This window comes from Cololabis saira, chromosome 17 (assembly GCF_033807715.1).
Source record: "Cololabis saira isolate AMF1-May2022 chromosome 17, fColSai1.1, whole genome shotgun sequence".
In the NCBI taxonomy this organism is placed as follows: Eukaryota; Metazoa; Chordata; class Actinopteri; order Beloniformes; family Belonidae; genus Cololabis; species Cololabis saira.
The window spans coordinates 23,144,727-23,161,060 of record NC_084603.1 but is presented as its reverse complement, the minus strand read 5'-3'; the positions used below and the strand labels follow the sequence as shown (position 1 = coordinate 23,161,060).

General features: G+C 40.3%; 1 protein-coding gene across 2 annotated transcripts in view; it reads right to left on the bottom strand.

The window, feature by feature from the left end:
* Nucleotides 1-2,053: 2,053 nt before the first annotated feature.
* The window catches only part of add3b (adducin 3 (gamma) b), a 28,372-nt gene continuing 14,091 nt past the window's right edge, over nt 2,054-16,334 (bottom strand). For both annotated transcript variants that reach the window (XM_061744739.1, XM_061744738.1), the window contains exons 5-15: nt 16,002-16,082; nt 13,046-13,195; nt 12,590-12,733; nt 9,512-9,610; nt 8,882-9,055; nt 7,155-7,415; nt 6,830-6,946; nt 5,857-5,946; nt 5,246-5,369; nt 3,986-4,081; nt 2,054-3,863 (exon numbers count right to left, since the gene is read on the bottom strand). In XM_061744739.1, the coding sequence (XP_061600723.1) occupies nt 3,610-3,863; nt 3,986-4,081; nt 5,246-5,369; nt 5,857-5,946; nt 6,830-6,946; nt 7,155-7,415; nt 8,882-9,055; nt 9,512-9,610; nt 12,590-12,733; nt 13,046-13,195; nt 16,002-16,082 (1,590 nt within the window). In that variant the 3' untranslated portion in view covers nt 2,054-3,609. The remainder of the gene's footprint in view (nt 3,864-3,985; nt 4,082-5,245; nt 5,370-5,856; nt 5,947-6,829; nt 6,947-7,154; nt 7,416-8,881; nt 9,056-9,511; nt 9,611-12,589; nt 12,734-13,045; nt 13,196-16,001; nt 16,083-16,334) is intronic.

The window sequence follows — 16,334 nt, the reverse complement described above, 5'->3', positions numbered from 1 at the left end:
AAGGACGGATGTCTTCCTTTCATCTGTTGCAATGACTTGAAGTATAGCTACCTGTGAAAGACTTGAAAGCCGGTTGAATATGCAACAAAATGCTGCACTCCAGTATCTGATATGGTAATTTATGGTGACTCGCTTATTCCCTGGTGTACCTCACAAGGGAGTTTTCCCTTGTCTGTGGATCCAATAGATTCATAGGATTATATAAACCATTTGACATTGTTTACACTTTCATAATCCAACTGTTTTTCAAAGTGTTTCTTCCTGATGTCACCTGAACAGCTTTGAGAGCCACTTTCCTTTTCTAAAACAGTCTAAACTCACAGAGAGAACAAGACCATAATAAAATAGTGAAATAATGTTTGACTTCAAATTGCACACATCTCTTACTTTAAGATAAGATAAAATAAGATAATCCTTTAATAGTCCCACAGAGGGGAAAGTTGCATTAGAGCATGTTTCAGTGAAATGGAGAACAGAATTTGTGTGATAATGAAAATGCTTTTATCTATCTGCTTTTTGGTAAAACTAGCCTTGAAATGAAATGTTCTTAACTTGCTGGTGCACCTCTGCTGTCCCTTTTCGAGAGATTAAGAAGTCATTGGTCTCCCCGCATTCAGGGATGGAGAAGAATTGAGGGGAAAGGGACTGCCTTTACGCAGCCAGCCATGCGTGCAGGGCCGTGTTGTGCCTCCTAGACAATGGGTGCAGATGGCTGGCCCGCTGCAGATGTGGCCAGGCCTGTAACAGACGCCTGTCTGAGAGAGAGAACACCCCCACCATGGAGTTTCTGTCAGGCGCCTGGCGAGGCCTGAAAGCATAGATGCACACTTTGATGGCACAAATGATTGCTAATGCAGATCTATTTAGATATATTTCTCCTAAGACAACCTTTTGCTCCTGGCAGTATTCGTGGAACTCAGACCTTATCCACTGCTCACCAGCATGCTTTGAAAGACAGGCAGAGTCAGACATCGACAAGGAGTTCAGTGGGGGGAGGGAAACTGACATCATTTCACCGGGAAAAGTCTCGTCTGTGCTGCAAGGCTCGTGGGCAGACCGACTGACCGACCGACTGCATGTATGTGTCGCGCTGATAGCGTGGAAAGCCGAGCCGCTGTAGGTTGGTGTAGAATGTGATCCCAACTGGAGTAATCTGAAAAGCCTGAGGATTACACCAGTGGCTCGGCTGTCACACGGAAGATGAAGGCTGGAGTGTGTTTGCAACCTATCTATCTGTCTGTCTGATCTATCTGGTGGTGCACCTGCCTGGTGCACATGCTGGTGGTGGTGTGCATTGTGCAGCAGCCGTCTCCTGTTGTTTTAAGACAATAGCTGCACTTTGCCCCGAGGTCACGGCACAGCACCGCAACACAACACTGCAGCAGACATGTGTCACCTGCTCTTTACTCTCGTTAGCACCGAGGGTGCAGGGAAGACCTCTGAGCTCTGTTGTCCACACATCGTAAAGGATTGCTCATATATCAAATATGGGGCCTGGCACTGCTCATGTAATGGAGATGAAGTAGTAATGATCGCCACTGGTGGTTAATTCTTAACTATCATTTTAATGTTCATTGTGAGATATCTCACTCTCAAGATGGACTGAAGTGCTCTCGATGTCCCACCTCTTGTTTAAAGACAGCTGGGATGGACTTTATGTATGCACGAAAAATCAGTGGATGTAAAATATCTTACTTCAAAATAAAATGCTCCCACCTTTATACTTCAACTTTGTCTGTATAAAGCATCTCCCAGTAGAGGGGGGTATGTGGGGGTTGGGGGTCGCAGGGGTTATAGGTGCAGATCCTCAATCCCCCAATGTGAACACCTGTTGGAGACACCAAATCCTCTCTTTGTCTCCACTGCCCCCTCTCAGTGAATTACCATGGCAACGGGCATTCATATCATGGCCCAAGACTGATTATGCAACTTCACACGGTCGATTATCACTCGAGTAAGGGCCATTGTTTTTCTGTGTGCGTGGGTTTAAAACAAATGTGAATACAGGGAACACTCAGTAAATAGTTTAAAAAAACAACAACTTTTACTTCATACAGGAGGTGTAATTTTGTCTTCTTCGACTGATCCATTACATTTTCCTTTGTCATCAGAGTGGAGGTGTCATCTTTGAAATTTCAGTTCTAGATGCATAAAATAAGACTTTTTCTCATAAGTAATGATAGAAAACATAACTTGACACAGCGGGTATGCCAGAGAGCACTACAGCAGTTACGGGACGCGGCGCAACCTTTTATTACATAAGGTGAACAAAACAAAACAAATGAAAACAGGCGTAAAATAGCATGTAAACAACAGGGGGAATACGAGCACTAGGTACAGAAATTACATGTTTAATACAACTTGTAAACATATCTGCAAGTTCAGTAAATGTAGAGCTTAATTAGTGCGAGTAAAAAAAAACATTATGATACAAGGAGTGTTAAAACATTCTTAGATTGTACTGTCACATCAGGAATTTTCATTAATATTTGGATTAGCATAAGAAAAGAATTTCACAAAAACTATTTACAAAAATTTCACTCCCTTTGGGTTCGAACAAATCATTCACATTGTTGACTGGGATGTAAATACATTTAGTAATACTCCATGTCAAACTCTTAACAGTGGTTAAGAGGATTAGCTTTCCACAGCGCGCTGCCTTCACTGACAATTTGAGCAAAACTGATCAAAACATCCATCACATTCAACTTCCTGTGATTCAGACTTGGCACTTTCATTGTCAACATCCAAAGAAGTAGTATTTAATAAAAGTCCAACTTTGTCACTCATAAACACTTTGCTGGGCTCTTCCTGTTAATCACAGTCAAATTCCTTGTCACAATTACAATCGAGCAGCAACCGTGGGAACACCACAAACAAGAAAACATGAATTATTACTATATTATTAATCACAGCAGTCTAAGTGTAAGACTCAGTATGTAAATATGTAAAAATGTCATGACTATCAAATCATTTATGTAACTATCAAACACTATATTGTTATACCTGTAATATAAACCAACATATATTATTACTAGTAAGTATAGCTATGGTTAAATTCAGATACAAATCATACTTTTTCATAAAGCTAAACATGGTTTAATCTCGACATGTTCAGCTACAGTTTCTCAATTCCTAAAGACTGTTCATCTTTTATATTGTCATTAAACGATTATTAAACGTTATCTCTAGCTGTCAGCATACATTCATTAACTTGTGCAAAAAGGAAAAAGAAATAATAATATTTCAGAGGTTTAAATTGATGTATGTTTGTATGAAACAAGACTTTTTTTTTCACGTAATACCATATTTAAACCCCATGAAAAATATGGGTAGTAACCACAGAAATGCAGTGTTGCATTCACCTTTGAGCTCTTTTCGGCGTAATCATATCTAAGTGGTCAATCACAAATGCTAAGAAAAAAAAATCAATTTTACCGCACATTTTGAAAGAACTTGAAATAATAAGATGGGAATCAGTGGAATTTGTTGGATCTATTAAAAAAAAAAAAAAAGCAGTCCTGGCAGAGTTTCCTACCAATTTACTTCACTTTCCTTGGACAGAGCCAAACTAAGGAAGGCAATTTAAACGTTTCCTTCACATGAACCTCAACCTTCTGTGTTTTCTTTCTCTTCTTTCTTCTTCTTGCTCTTTCTCAGGAAAGAAGGTGTGCGGAACTTGTTCTTCTTTTTCTTGGGGGACTTGGTCTGGCTCTCCGGGGTCTGAGGATCCCCAGGCTTTTCCTTTGTTGTTATGGAGATTTCCACCGTTTCCGAAGTGCTCAGGCTCAGCTTGGATACTTCGATGCTCAGATCCTCCTCCTCCGTCTCTGCCAAGTGGTCCTTCCCATTGGGTATTGTGTCTGTCAACATATGAAACCAAGTCAGTGACGAGGCACCGTGGACAGGACAAGAACTGCAATCGTGCACATTTCTGACTTGCCCTTTCTAGACAACTTGAAATACCAGCTGACTTGCTAATTACCTTGTTTAGCTGGGGTCATTAAGGGAGAGAGGGAGAGGGAGATAGTGGAGCCATCAAATGTGGTCATCTCATCAGCATCAGTCGCATCATCATCCTCTGTAAAAGGATTAATGTCATTAAAGTCAGTCGGCCACCAAAGCTGTCATCCTCTGTGCCTGAAAAACATCCCCACTAATTTTCACTAGTTGTCGAGGTAATTTAATCTGCACTAAAGCTGCTCCTACACCAGTGGTGGTAGTATGGCATACACAAATAAAAAGGACAGAACTCTGGGATGTTTATTCATCTCAATTACTGCAGCCGATTTATTCCAGAGACAAAAACATTACGGGTGCTAATCTGATGAACGCTCCCGGAGATGTTGCCCCTGCACACGATTCATCCTTATCTACACTCACAACCGAGAAGCAAGGAGTTTGACATGACTGATGTCTGTCAGGGCTGATGTAACAGCACGGAGGAGGAGAGAAACTGTGGGCCGACAGTTTTGTCCCAACATTTCCTCTGGCTGCACTAGGGCTGGGCGATATGGACCAAAAGTCATATGTCGATATTTTCTAGCTAAATGGCGATACTCGATATATATCTCGATATTTTTTCTGTGCCTTAATTGGGGTTTCCCCCAAAGCATTATAGCATAGCATCTCTGTTAGCTTCATTTTTTTCTGAGGCAAACCCTTAAAAAAAACAGTTTTAATACAATGCCACGTGCCAAATGTCACACAGGTACCTTTGTTAACAGGGGTCTGCACAATATCAAAATGTATAAAACAAATGAAATAAAAATAAACTGCCTGCATATATAGAATAAAAATGCTTCTTGAATAAAATAAAACAAATATCCCTTTCCTGCATAACAATTAAATTAAAATACACTGTGCAATTAATACAATGTAGACAGTAACAGGCAGACTTTTCCACTGAGGTTGACAGTTGTGCAAATAACAAAACATTTGTGCAAATCTCAAATAAAACATTCAAGTCAATTTGTCACAAAATAAGCTATATCAAAATCATTAAAAAAAAAATGTAAAAAAAAAAATATATATTTTTTTTAAATCGATATAAACGATATTGTCTCGTACCATATCGTGTTTGAAAATATATCGATATATATTAAAATCTCGATATATCGCCCAGCCCTAGGCTGCACTAATGAGATGCCTGGACCTCATGCTCATGATACCGTCAGGTGGCTGCAATTAACCAAAACACAGCAAAAAGAAGACCCTAGTCAACCTAAAACATGGAGACGAGTACCTTCTTGGCCTTGCTTCCTTTGTTCTACCATGTTCTTGTACTCTTCCAGCGCCTTCTCTGTGAGATGACTGAAGGGGTTGGGGGGAAGTGAGCGGGTCTGCTCCTCGTCTTCATATATGAAAGCCTGACAGAAGTGAGAGGATAGACTGTGGTTACAGAGGGTGCAACTCCTCACATGCGAGGGCGAGAAATCATACAGAAATCAACTGCAGAAGTCAACTAAGCAAGCTGTAGTCAGTTTCACCATAATATGAAGTTTTTAATTTGATTTGTGTTGGGATCAGATGCTAATAAGACTCATTGTTTTGCAAAAAGAAAATGATAAAAGAGACAAGTGTGTGCAGTTTCCCCTATATACTATATACAATGAAGACAGAATATAGAGATGCTCCTTATTTTTACCCCTAACCGTCTTATTTAGCAAAACTAAAGGGATTCTACAAAGCTTTTTTGAACATTTAACACTAGTTGAATGGTGAACTGGACTCTGTGTGTGGTTGTTGCTCCCGTTGTTCAATGTGCATAACCAATCAAGAGCAACAGCAGAATATGGTAACACATGCTGCATTTTAAAGTGTTTGCAAGCTTTCACCACACACACATATACTTACTGGTCCTGGTATGGTGTCCACCACTATTCCTGCTAGTAACTGAGATTTCGGTCCTGCAGTCATCTGGTCACCTCTGTGTTGTTCTTTTATCTGATCAACCACATTCAGAAACAAACAAACAAAGTATATTTAACTGGATTGTGGAATCTCCAACTTCTCAAGCAACACCATAACACCACCCCGCACCTCCAGAAATGAGATTTGTTCATGCAGTTGTTACAGATACACAATAAATCACAGTATACTAGTTCAACAAGTACATCAGCTTTGTAACATGCCTTTCATGGGTAATATAACATTAATAACTTAACTAATCTCTGGATAATGTTAATCAGATGATGGTGGCTTTTATGTTTACCCTGTGTCTGTGTGAATCTGATAGAGATGGGGGCATCCTAAATGTAAGGTAAATCTTGCAGATGCAAGTTCTGAGGCTACTCACCTTTGTTTTAACCTATTAATTGATGCTGCAGTCAATAAAATATAGGAACACAATCTAATGAAAAGTACTGGTAAAGTATAAGAAGAGTAGTAGCATTAGAAGAGCGATCAATTTATTCAAATTTTTATTTCAGTTCATGGGTATAGTGGGAATAAACAAAAGTAGTCTCCAGGAACCCATGCCGAAAGAAAAAAAAAGTTCAATGTAGTTCAAGTAAATGGAACCCAATTCAGTCTAATTATGATTCAATTATAGTCGAAGCTGTACTCAATTTCAATCCACTTAAAATGTGTATATTGCCAACTTAAAAACAAAAACAGCTTAGGTATGAAACCCAATATTGATTAAATATTGACTTTAATTCAAAGCCCTGTCCTGAACATTGGCATCAAACTCATTAATATGATCGTGAACTGCAAACCTACATATCCTAATTATGATACAATATTTTTCTAATGAAAAAATTTGAAAAAGCCAAGATGAAAGGGTTAAAAATGGTTGCAAAGTTGTGAAGAAAAGTTTTCCACTGACCCGGTTCCTCTTATCCAGAACCTCAGTAGGATTGGTGTTGAGTGGGACAAACTGGTTGGGGTCTTCGATCTTTATCGGGGTGCCAAGACTGTTTCCTGGTTCTGTTGACTTCATCCACTAAGGGTAAAAAAAACAGATTCACGTATAAAAAAACAAAAAACAAAACAGAAATTCTTTAAATGTGCTCTTATCAATCGTGCCACAAGAGGGCAGACTCAGACAGAGGAACATCAGCTCCTAAACTCATTCAGCCTTTAGACAGTACAGCCGAGGAAAATAAGATCATAAAAGTTCTTGCTACAGTTTGGCATTTAAACCAGCGTACCATGATTTTAGTCCTGGGGCTGACGTCTCCGCTGGGTGACTGTTCAGGGACATTGACCTTCAAGTAGCTGTTGGGTGAGGTGAGCCACCGGGTTCTCTCTCTCTGCTGTTTCTGCGCCATAAACTTGAAGGGGCTGCGCAGGCCCATCTCACTGTCCTCCGGTGACACGGCCGACACCGTGGCAGGGATTTCCACGTCGTTCTTAGACCGGGGTTTTTCACGGATAATGGGGTTCCTGTAAGTGTGGCCCGTCCTGTATCCCTGGCAAATCCCACAGAGAAGTATTACAACAAACGTACCGAACAGTTGTCCATTACTTGAAGTAAAATAGTAACATTTTTTTATTTTTATTCCTCTTCAGCAGCTTCAAAATGCAAAATATAAAAGTGCAAACAATGCACAGGCCACCAAAGATCCATTTACAAAATGCTTTTAAATATTTAAACAGTGTACACAAACAGGGTTTTTTGCAGATGCGTTGCGTTTTAGAAGGAGAAGATGAAATTTTTATGTTTTGTTAACAATACATCACAGAGTGGGAAAGAAAACCACTGATGGGAACTTGCAGCATGTGCAAGTGTAGTCTGACGCTGTGAGTGTTAGGCCACAATAAAAAAAATAAAATAATAAAGACTGGCATTTCTGCTCAGGCAGTATGACAAGCTCGCTACCAAAACAAAGCCCTGCATCGGGCTTTGATCGCCTCAGTGTGAGCTCTGTATTTTCACAGGACTGTTCAATGGAGCCTAAAACAGAGTTTCCAAATGGCTGATATGTGATTAATCCACTGAAAAGGTGTGAAACACAGAAAACAGCAGTCGGAGCATTGATTTACTTCTATGCAGACATGAAAAATGTGCCGATTTACCCCGTAACAGATTTCTTTTTGAATTATTCTGAATAGCTCAGCGACCACATACCTAACTTGTTTCTTTGCTTGGTTTAGAGAGGAAACACAACCCAGCCACCTTTATTATTCTTCATGCCGTTAAAGCCACACAACCCATGCTCTAAACTTCTCCTTTCTCCTCCATAATGATGTGTGACCTTTCTCGTTGTCTTTCCTTTTGAATTACTTCTGGCATCATCAACACTAACAACTTCCACCTTCTGGTTAAGAAATGTCAGACATCCAGCTGCAGCAACTGAACTCGCATTTGCACTCAGAGAGGTACACTCAAAAGTCTTGGGAGAAAATGCCAAATCCAAAATGAGCACACTAGAGCTCTTCCACTAAGTGATCGTGTGGTCTGTGGGGCTGCAGCTTCACGCAGAGGGGCCTCGCCATCTGGAAGCTATGATTGAGGGGGGGTGGGCGGACCGCGAGGGCGCAGAGTTAACACAGCTGCAACATGCTACGGCCACAGTTGTTCGTGAGCACCGGTCTAACATCTTCTCTGTCAGCAGAACATGCCAGGACATGGCTGTTATCAGTGCGGTCGGAGCAGAGGGGACGACTGCTGCACAAAAATGTTAATGGTGGAAAAAGACAAGCAGACGGCAGGTTGTTTGCCACGGAGAACACCTTACTGGACCCAGCACGCTCTCACAATGATTATTAGACTATTCCTTGGGTAATGACAGAAAGCATAAACAGAGAAAACAATCACACAACAATTATACTCAGTTACAATAACACAAATCATTTTAAGATTAGATTAACACACGTCCACTGTCATTGTGTTTTCTAATCGGCCACTTCCCGAGGAAACGCAGGGTTCACCCACCAGGTTGTCCAGCATCCTCATGAGGGACTCGAACTCTGCCTCGCCCACTTTCCACTTGAGCTGGCTGTCCACCAGCACCCCGGCGGCGGCCACTCCCTGGGTAAGCGGTTTAAACTTCACCCTGTCCAGGAGCAGCAGGTTGTGCACGCCCCCCGAACACCTCAAAGCATTTACCTACACAACAGCTCTGAATTAGTATTATCATTCTGTTACAATAATGTTTGCATTGGCTCAAAGGCTAAATACTGCACAGAAAGACAACTTTAAAATCCAGTTTAAAGACTTACTTATACAGTAAATTTGCTTGTAAAGAGTTGACCGTCTCTTTAATTTCAAATACGAATAACTGCAGTCCAAGAACAGCCACGTATATTTGACTTTGCTCAAAAAAGTGTAAGCTGTCAATTTCATGCACTACTTCATTTTGAGTCAATGTGAACAAAAGAAGAATTTTTTTTGCAAGTGACGGAAGAAAAACAGCTAAATGGATTCATACACATACTAAATAAACAGCATCAATGTGTATAAAGGCTACACTCAGGTTCACAAGTGCCTTTGACTGGAACAGTACATTTGCATTTCATTGCTATGCAGCAGAGGATCAAGAATAAAATCAGGCTTTTTATATACCTGGATCTCACAGGCTTGCTGCGAGTGGTACACGTAGTGAAAAGCTTCTTCGACGGTTTCTCCCAAAGCCAACAGTCCATGGTTACTGAGGATCATTACCTGGAAAACACACAGAGCACTTGCCTTAATCACTTAATGCGCACAAAAAACAAATCTATTTGAGCTAATGCTCATTAACATTTCCAAACAAGCAAATGTGCAAACAGTCAATGTTATCTCGTCGTGACACTTCTCTTCACACAAGTATGGCTTAAAGCAAAAGAGCACATCAGAACGAGGAGGAGTTCTGAGATATTCGGACTTTCTGAATTTCTTTCACCCTGAAATCAGAATCTTTGACCAAAAACAAGCAGAGGTATGGCAGTTTCTTAATCCAGTTTTTGATCTTCTTGTCAAAGAAAAAAAAATGGTCAGATGTTGAGAAACTAAATGGGTGAAATTACAAAGTCTTTCATCATACTCCTATTCAGAACAGGAAATTAGACTTCCAAAGCTCATCTAAACTCTGTTATCAGTCTTTAGAAAAAGCACATCATTTGTGCGGGCTAATCGACAAATGTTGAGGTTTATATGCGACCTTGAAAAGCCCCGGTGAGGGGCGGAAAATCCTGCAAAGTTGCTTCACTGTAAAGCATCACAAATCAAAAAAGGACAACAACATATATGTCATTTCGTGTTGCAAAAATACATTTAAATATTTGTAGAATTGTGCAAAGTGTGCGCTTAAGCACAAACCTCAAGTTGGATTTTGAGCTTTTCCATTCTTTTCTGGACATGGTTTAGTTTTGTTCTTTTCCCCTTAGCCTTGTGAATATTTGTGCCAGCTGCTGACTGATGTTTATCCAATATAAATAAGCTTTCCTATTCCATATGAAGTATTGTTACACAATCAAGACAACACCCACTGGAGCCAATCCACACCTTGTAAACAGAAGGCAACACAGTGGACAGAGGCAATGGTCCGGACTTTCACAGCAAAATGAAAACAGGATAACGAGCTAGGCCTGAGGTTTGTGATCAAATTTATACGCTCAACTTCACATAACCACGAGTTCGCCTACATCTGAAGGAAGAAATGTGTTTCTGATTAAGTTTCTACCTCAAAAATCTTGTGAGGCAACTGTATAGCTGGTATATGATAAAAAGATAAGACCAGCGCTTCACACAACCACCCTATTAAGACTAAAGCATCAGCTTTAATAGCTGAACTGATGGAAGTTTCCACTTCCACAAACACCTTCATGTTTATTTTTGCTGAGGTGGATCAGGGTTGATCCAGACATCCTAAAGTTCTGTTGTTATTCCTCCTGAACAACAACTTCTTTGACAGCCACATCCCAGCCAATGTTTCTTACAGCGTTGTTAAGGCTCGTCTGTCTCCGTTATCATCTGGTAATGGATCATATGATCCAGAGTTGAGGAGTCAGGGAGGAATATGCAGTCACAGAGACCCGATTCAGCCGGCATTAAAATGTAATCTAGGACATCCGATCACAATGCTGATGCCATGTCCGAACACAGATCCAGGATGGATTCGGATCTGAGCACTTGGGGTGCATTTGAGGGGGGTTTGGGACACTTGTGGCCAGAACCCCCTTGTAGTCTAAACACGACAACGCCCCGGGACATTAGTTTAGTAGGAGCCGCCCACTAATCTGCCTTCATCAACTAAGGTGTTGACACTTTTACGAGCAAATGACCCCAATAAATCTCTTTGTCATCCTATTTCTTTTTTGAGCGTGTGGAGGATCTTTACTTGTATGGCATACACCCCGATCTGTGCTGCACACATCCTCTGCAGAATAAAATTGGGAAAATAACTGATGTGGATATTTTTTTTGTCTTGTTATTTCTGGCTTCTTCCTTTTTTTCTGAGTTGTGCCTAGTTATTTCCAGCTGCTGCCTCTGGCTTTTAAAAATAACAATGCATTTGATGCATTTGGTGTTTGCAAGTGGAAATAGTGTACGGTATATTATTTTCAGATGGAGCATGATGGACAGATCTGATCACTGAAGATGCATTTGGGTCCAAATTTTAATACCATGTGTGAACATACTAAGCAAACTCTGCAAACTCACGATCACATTTCTTAGGATGCATGTTAAGGTCTAACACTACAATACAAACATTTAAAAATCCAAACCAGGGCTGCAGTCTATCAAAAAATTAAAAAAAACTGTTTTCATGAGTCTAACTTTCTGGAGCAGTAACAAAAGTGTCATGTCTTATTTGAAACAGCGCGAGTATTGGCACAGTCCAAGTCTCTGGGTCTTTCTTGTGTGGGGTTAACTGCTGAAGTGACGATTCTTTTACCCTTTACGCCCAACATTTCTGGAACATGTGCTTATTCTTGTTGTGGTTGACAGATAAGAGGATCAACTTCACAGTCACGTCTGTTTTCACAGTAAACATCCTGTTGGTTTAGAGGATAATGAAAACTACATTGTTCTTGTTGGATGGATCCAGCTGACCTGGTTCTGTCCAACACTAACTAAATCTGCTTACCTGCACCTTTCCTAAGCTCATCAAGTCTCGCAACTCGATCTAATTTATTTAGTTCATGCTCAAAATGAAGGGTGAAAAAAATCTGTTCATAATTTTACAGGCAACGTTGTGCCAGGCTATTTTTTGCCTGTGATCAAATGTCCTGGAGTCTCCGATGGTTGCCTGGCAACCACACAGTGATGACATTGACCTAAGAAAACCAGCATCCAGTTACAAATACCCCACCATGTAACATTTAGGCAAAGTCAGAGTTGCTCTTTCCATAAACTCCAACACGCCATGCTGCAGTAACTGTCACCTGTCACTGATTGCAGATCACCATGACAATCTGTTTACTATAATAAACCATTTCAGACAAGATACTAAGCAATACCAAAACAGTTGGAGTGTGTGTGTATAAAATAGGCGTTAACATACTGAACTTCTAAATGTTGGTATATTCCCTTATTTGCACTTCCTGGTGAACAGGGACTTCTTGGAAGCACACGTGTGTCCAGTGTAATATAATAAGTCTGCCCCGTCCCATGTGAAAGTGAGCCTGCAACTAATGGAGTTCCTCAGTTTGACAGTACCTTGGCAGTTCGGCCCAGAGCTTTCTGAAACTCCACCATCTCCTCTTTATTATCCAGGCTGCCATGGAAACCGAAGGAGCTCACGTCTCCCAGAAGCAAAGCCTCCTGGGAAATGGGCAGGATTCCACATTTCATCGAGGACACCTGTTAGCGTGGGACAGAAACAACCAACAGTGTGACACACCAGCAGGTCAGCAGTTGTTTTTTTTTTTTTTTGCTGTTGGGCACAAATTTAAACACAGTTAAGCGGCCGGCTTTCATGCTGGGCCGCGCGTTTTACGGTGAAGTTTCAAAGGAGACGTTGAAAATGAATTACAGGGTATTTTATACAGGGTGTCTGCAATAATGAGGCGTGCAGGATGCTGGCTTTTATTTGGTTCAAAACAAGTGTTTAGCAGCAGTGTTTATGCTGTGCTTAAAATGAAGCTCATTTAATGTTGCCTGGAGCGTACTTACAGCAGCTGTGGCAGGGGTATGTATGTGGATGATACATCTCACATCAGGACGCACTGAGTAAATGGCAGCATGCGGAGCGAATCCAAAACGATCAATGGCTAATTCAGTAGAACCCTGCTCCACAACGTCACCAATTATGTTCACTTTCACCTAAAAATGACAGAAAAAGAAGTTAAAATTGTGATGACGATGTCAACTGGCAGACGAGCACTATTAGAAGTCATTCTTGCTGTATAGGAGTGCAGGTTTAATTACTCTCATAACTTCATGAAGCATAACGAACTATAAGAGGCACTCCTTAGAGATTGCTTCTAAACAAAGTTATATTTCTATTCAAACAAACAAACCAAACAATCTAGATAAATAATTGGCAATTCTCAGTTTACAATCATCAGCTTCCTCTTCAAAACAATGCAAGCCAGTATAAATCAGCTGGGAGGTATGTGTCGCTGACAAATGTTTGGAACATACTTGTGTGACAATATCTGATACAGAAACTTGTTTTCTGTACAACGATTGGAATTAGGAACCCCATTGATCCAGCGGACAGTAAATGTCTCCTCCATTCAACTGAGAACAATGTGCACCAGGCGTTAAGAAGTTCACTGATGGCACTGCATTTTCAATAAATGCCACACAAATGTTTACAGGCTTCATAAATCAATAAATTAATGACTTTTCTTTATTTACAAGACAGTTTTAGAGCAGGTCCACCTATAAGAAGCACTGCAGATCCACACTTAAACAGTCATGAAGGACAGGGTCCAGGAACCAAGCAACAGCCCAGCAGGGCCCTGATTATAGTAGAATATTAAAAATGACTAAAGGTTCATACTACTTGAGGCAACCCAATCATGTTTTGTTAATCTATTGATATTGGAGGCCTAGTTTTATTTTCTAACATTTAAATACAGTACCTTGACTAGGTAAAGCATGGAAATAAAAACCTGTTCTTGCTTGCCATGTGTCAGTACATAAATACAAAATACTAAAATATAGCCAATAATTCTTAATATCAATCATTCTGCTTAGTTTAAAACAGAAAGGTTTGAAATATTTTTGACAGGTTGGCTTTTATTCACTTATTAATTTTCTACAGCTATGTCAGACCTCTTCATGGCTACAGGATTGGGGGTGGAGGCTCCCAACATGTCGACAGTCCATCACAGACCCACACCAGGCAAGGCTAACCCCCATGTACACCCATTCCTATGGAAAACTTAGAAGCACTAATCAACCCAGCATGTGTTTTCAGGAGGAAGCCAGTGCACCTGGAGAACACCCCCACATTCAGGGAGAACACGCAAGCTAAGTGCAGAAAGGCGACCGCCAAGATTCAACAGGATTTAAACCGGGAATGCTAACCATCACCTCACCATGCTGTTCAAACACCCAACCGTGCACTCGTTATCTATACCCTCTTCTTCATATTTGGGGTCACAGGGATGTGCTGGAGCTGATCCCTGTGCCCATTAGGCAAAAGGCAGGGGAACAGAGCTCAAAGAGTCATCCATTGGTGCATATGCAGAGTATACATTAATTCATTATTACTACATAGAGAATCAACCAAGATTGGCGTATCGTCTTGCGTTATAACGCTCTCTGTGTTTAACTTACATGCACTGCAGATATTAACACAAGAGCCTTCAAAGGCCAGTTATCTAAGATGGACTGCATGATCACTAACAGCTTTGGCCCTCTGCAGAAACTGATGTTCCACTTTACAGCTTCCTCGTGCAGAGCTGCATGTCAGAAGGCCGGCGTCTACATAGAGAGATACGTAGTACATGCACGCAGAAGATGTAGCCTACAGACAAGTCTGCACGGTAACAAGAGATCGATGATCAGATGAGCAGAGTGCCACACACTCCATCTCTGATGTCAACCTTTACGTCACACGTGATCAAATAGATCCTCTTACAATTGCAGATCGTGTTACGGCCCTGTTAGTCAACAAAGTGGTTCAAGATTTTGACATGGATCGGTAAATTAATTGTTTACAAATGCCAATAATTAATTGTGGTAAGTAATGGTAATCTGACCAAAATATTCCTTATAAAGCTTTCTGCACAGCCCTATCGGGGGGTCTTTAAAAACAGAAACCCATAAATCACCTTCTGTACAATGAGGACAGCCAAATATTTCCACATTTCATGATGATGAAGCTTGATTCCAAGTTCATCTGATCAATTAAATTAAAATATACAGGACTGTCTCAGAAAATTCGAATATTGTGATAAAGTTTTATTTTCGGTAATGCAAAAATGTCATACATTCTGGATTCATTACAAATCAACTGAAATATTGCAAGACATTTATTATTTTAATATTGCTGATCATGGCTTATAGCTTAAGAAAACTCAATTATCCTATCTAAAAAAAATAGAATATTCTGGGAATCTTAATCTTAAACTGTAAACCATAATCAGCAATATTAAAATAATAAAAGGTTTGCAATATTTCAGTTGATTTGTAATGAATCCAAAATGTATGACATTTTTGTTTTTTTAATTGCATTACAGAAAATAAAGGACTTTATCACAATATTCTAATTTTCTGAGACGGTCCTGTAAAAGCAAAAAAGGATCAAATTTGCGCTTGACACTTACAACTCAGAAAAGGGAAAAAAAGGTTCCTATTATGCTGGGCTTCATACTGCAGGTCTGAATTATATAATGTAAAACACACAGTATTGTCATCATATGCAGCTGCCAACATGCTATTGTCACTTACGGGTTTCTTGTTGTCATCAATCGCATGATGAAACACTAAAATAGTCTTATAGCAATTCCACAACTTTCTCCCACCTTTCACAGTCACATTTTTAGTTAATTTAAAATAAAATGAATCATATCATCCAGCTAAAACACTGACTCTGATCACATGCTACCATTTAAAAAAAAATGCGTTGTGACTAATTGGAAAATGACAACACACATGAGTTGTAGTTTCTTACCAAATTTGCTGCCGTGACTTCAGCGAATGACAAACCTCGCGGGCTGACAAGAACGTGGTCCTGCTCCTTATTGACACGCACCTAAGACACGTCCAACACTTCAGTACATTCACTTATCAATACAACAACAAAAAAAACAACTTCATGGGTAAATGCCAACATTTTTAAAGATCAGCAGGACTTTTAATTCTTTTCAGGGTCAAGGGCCAGGCAAACTTCACCGCTGCCACAGGAGATCAATATCTACTCTAAGAAAAGTATTAAAGTTCGGTTAGGAGCGACCCAGAGCAGGGAGACTGTTTCACTTAAACCAGAGAAAATCTATCTTTGTTC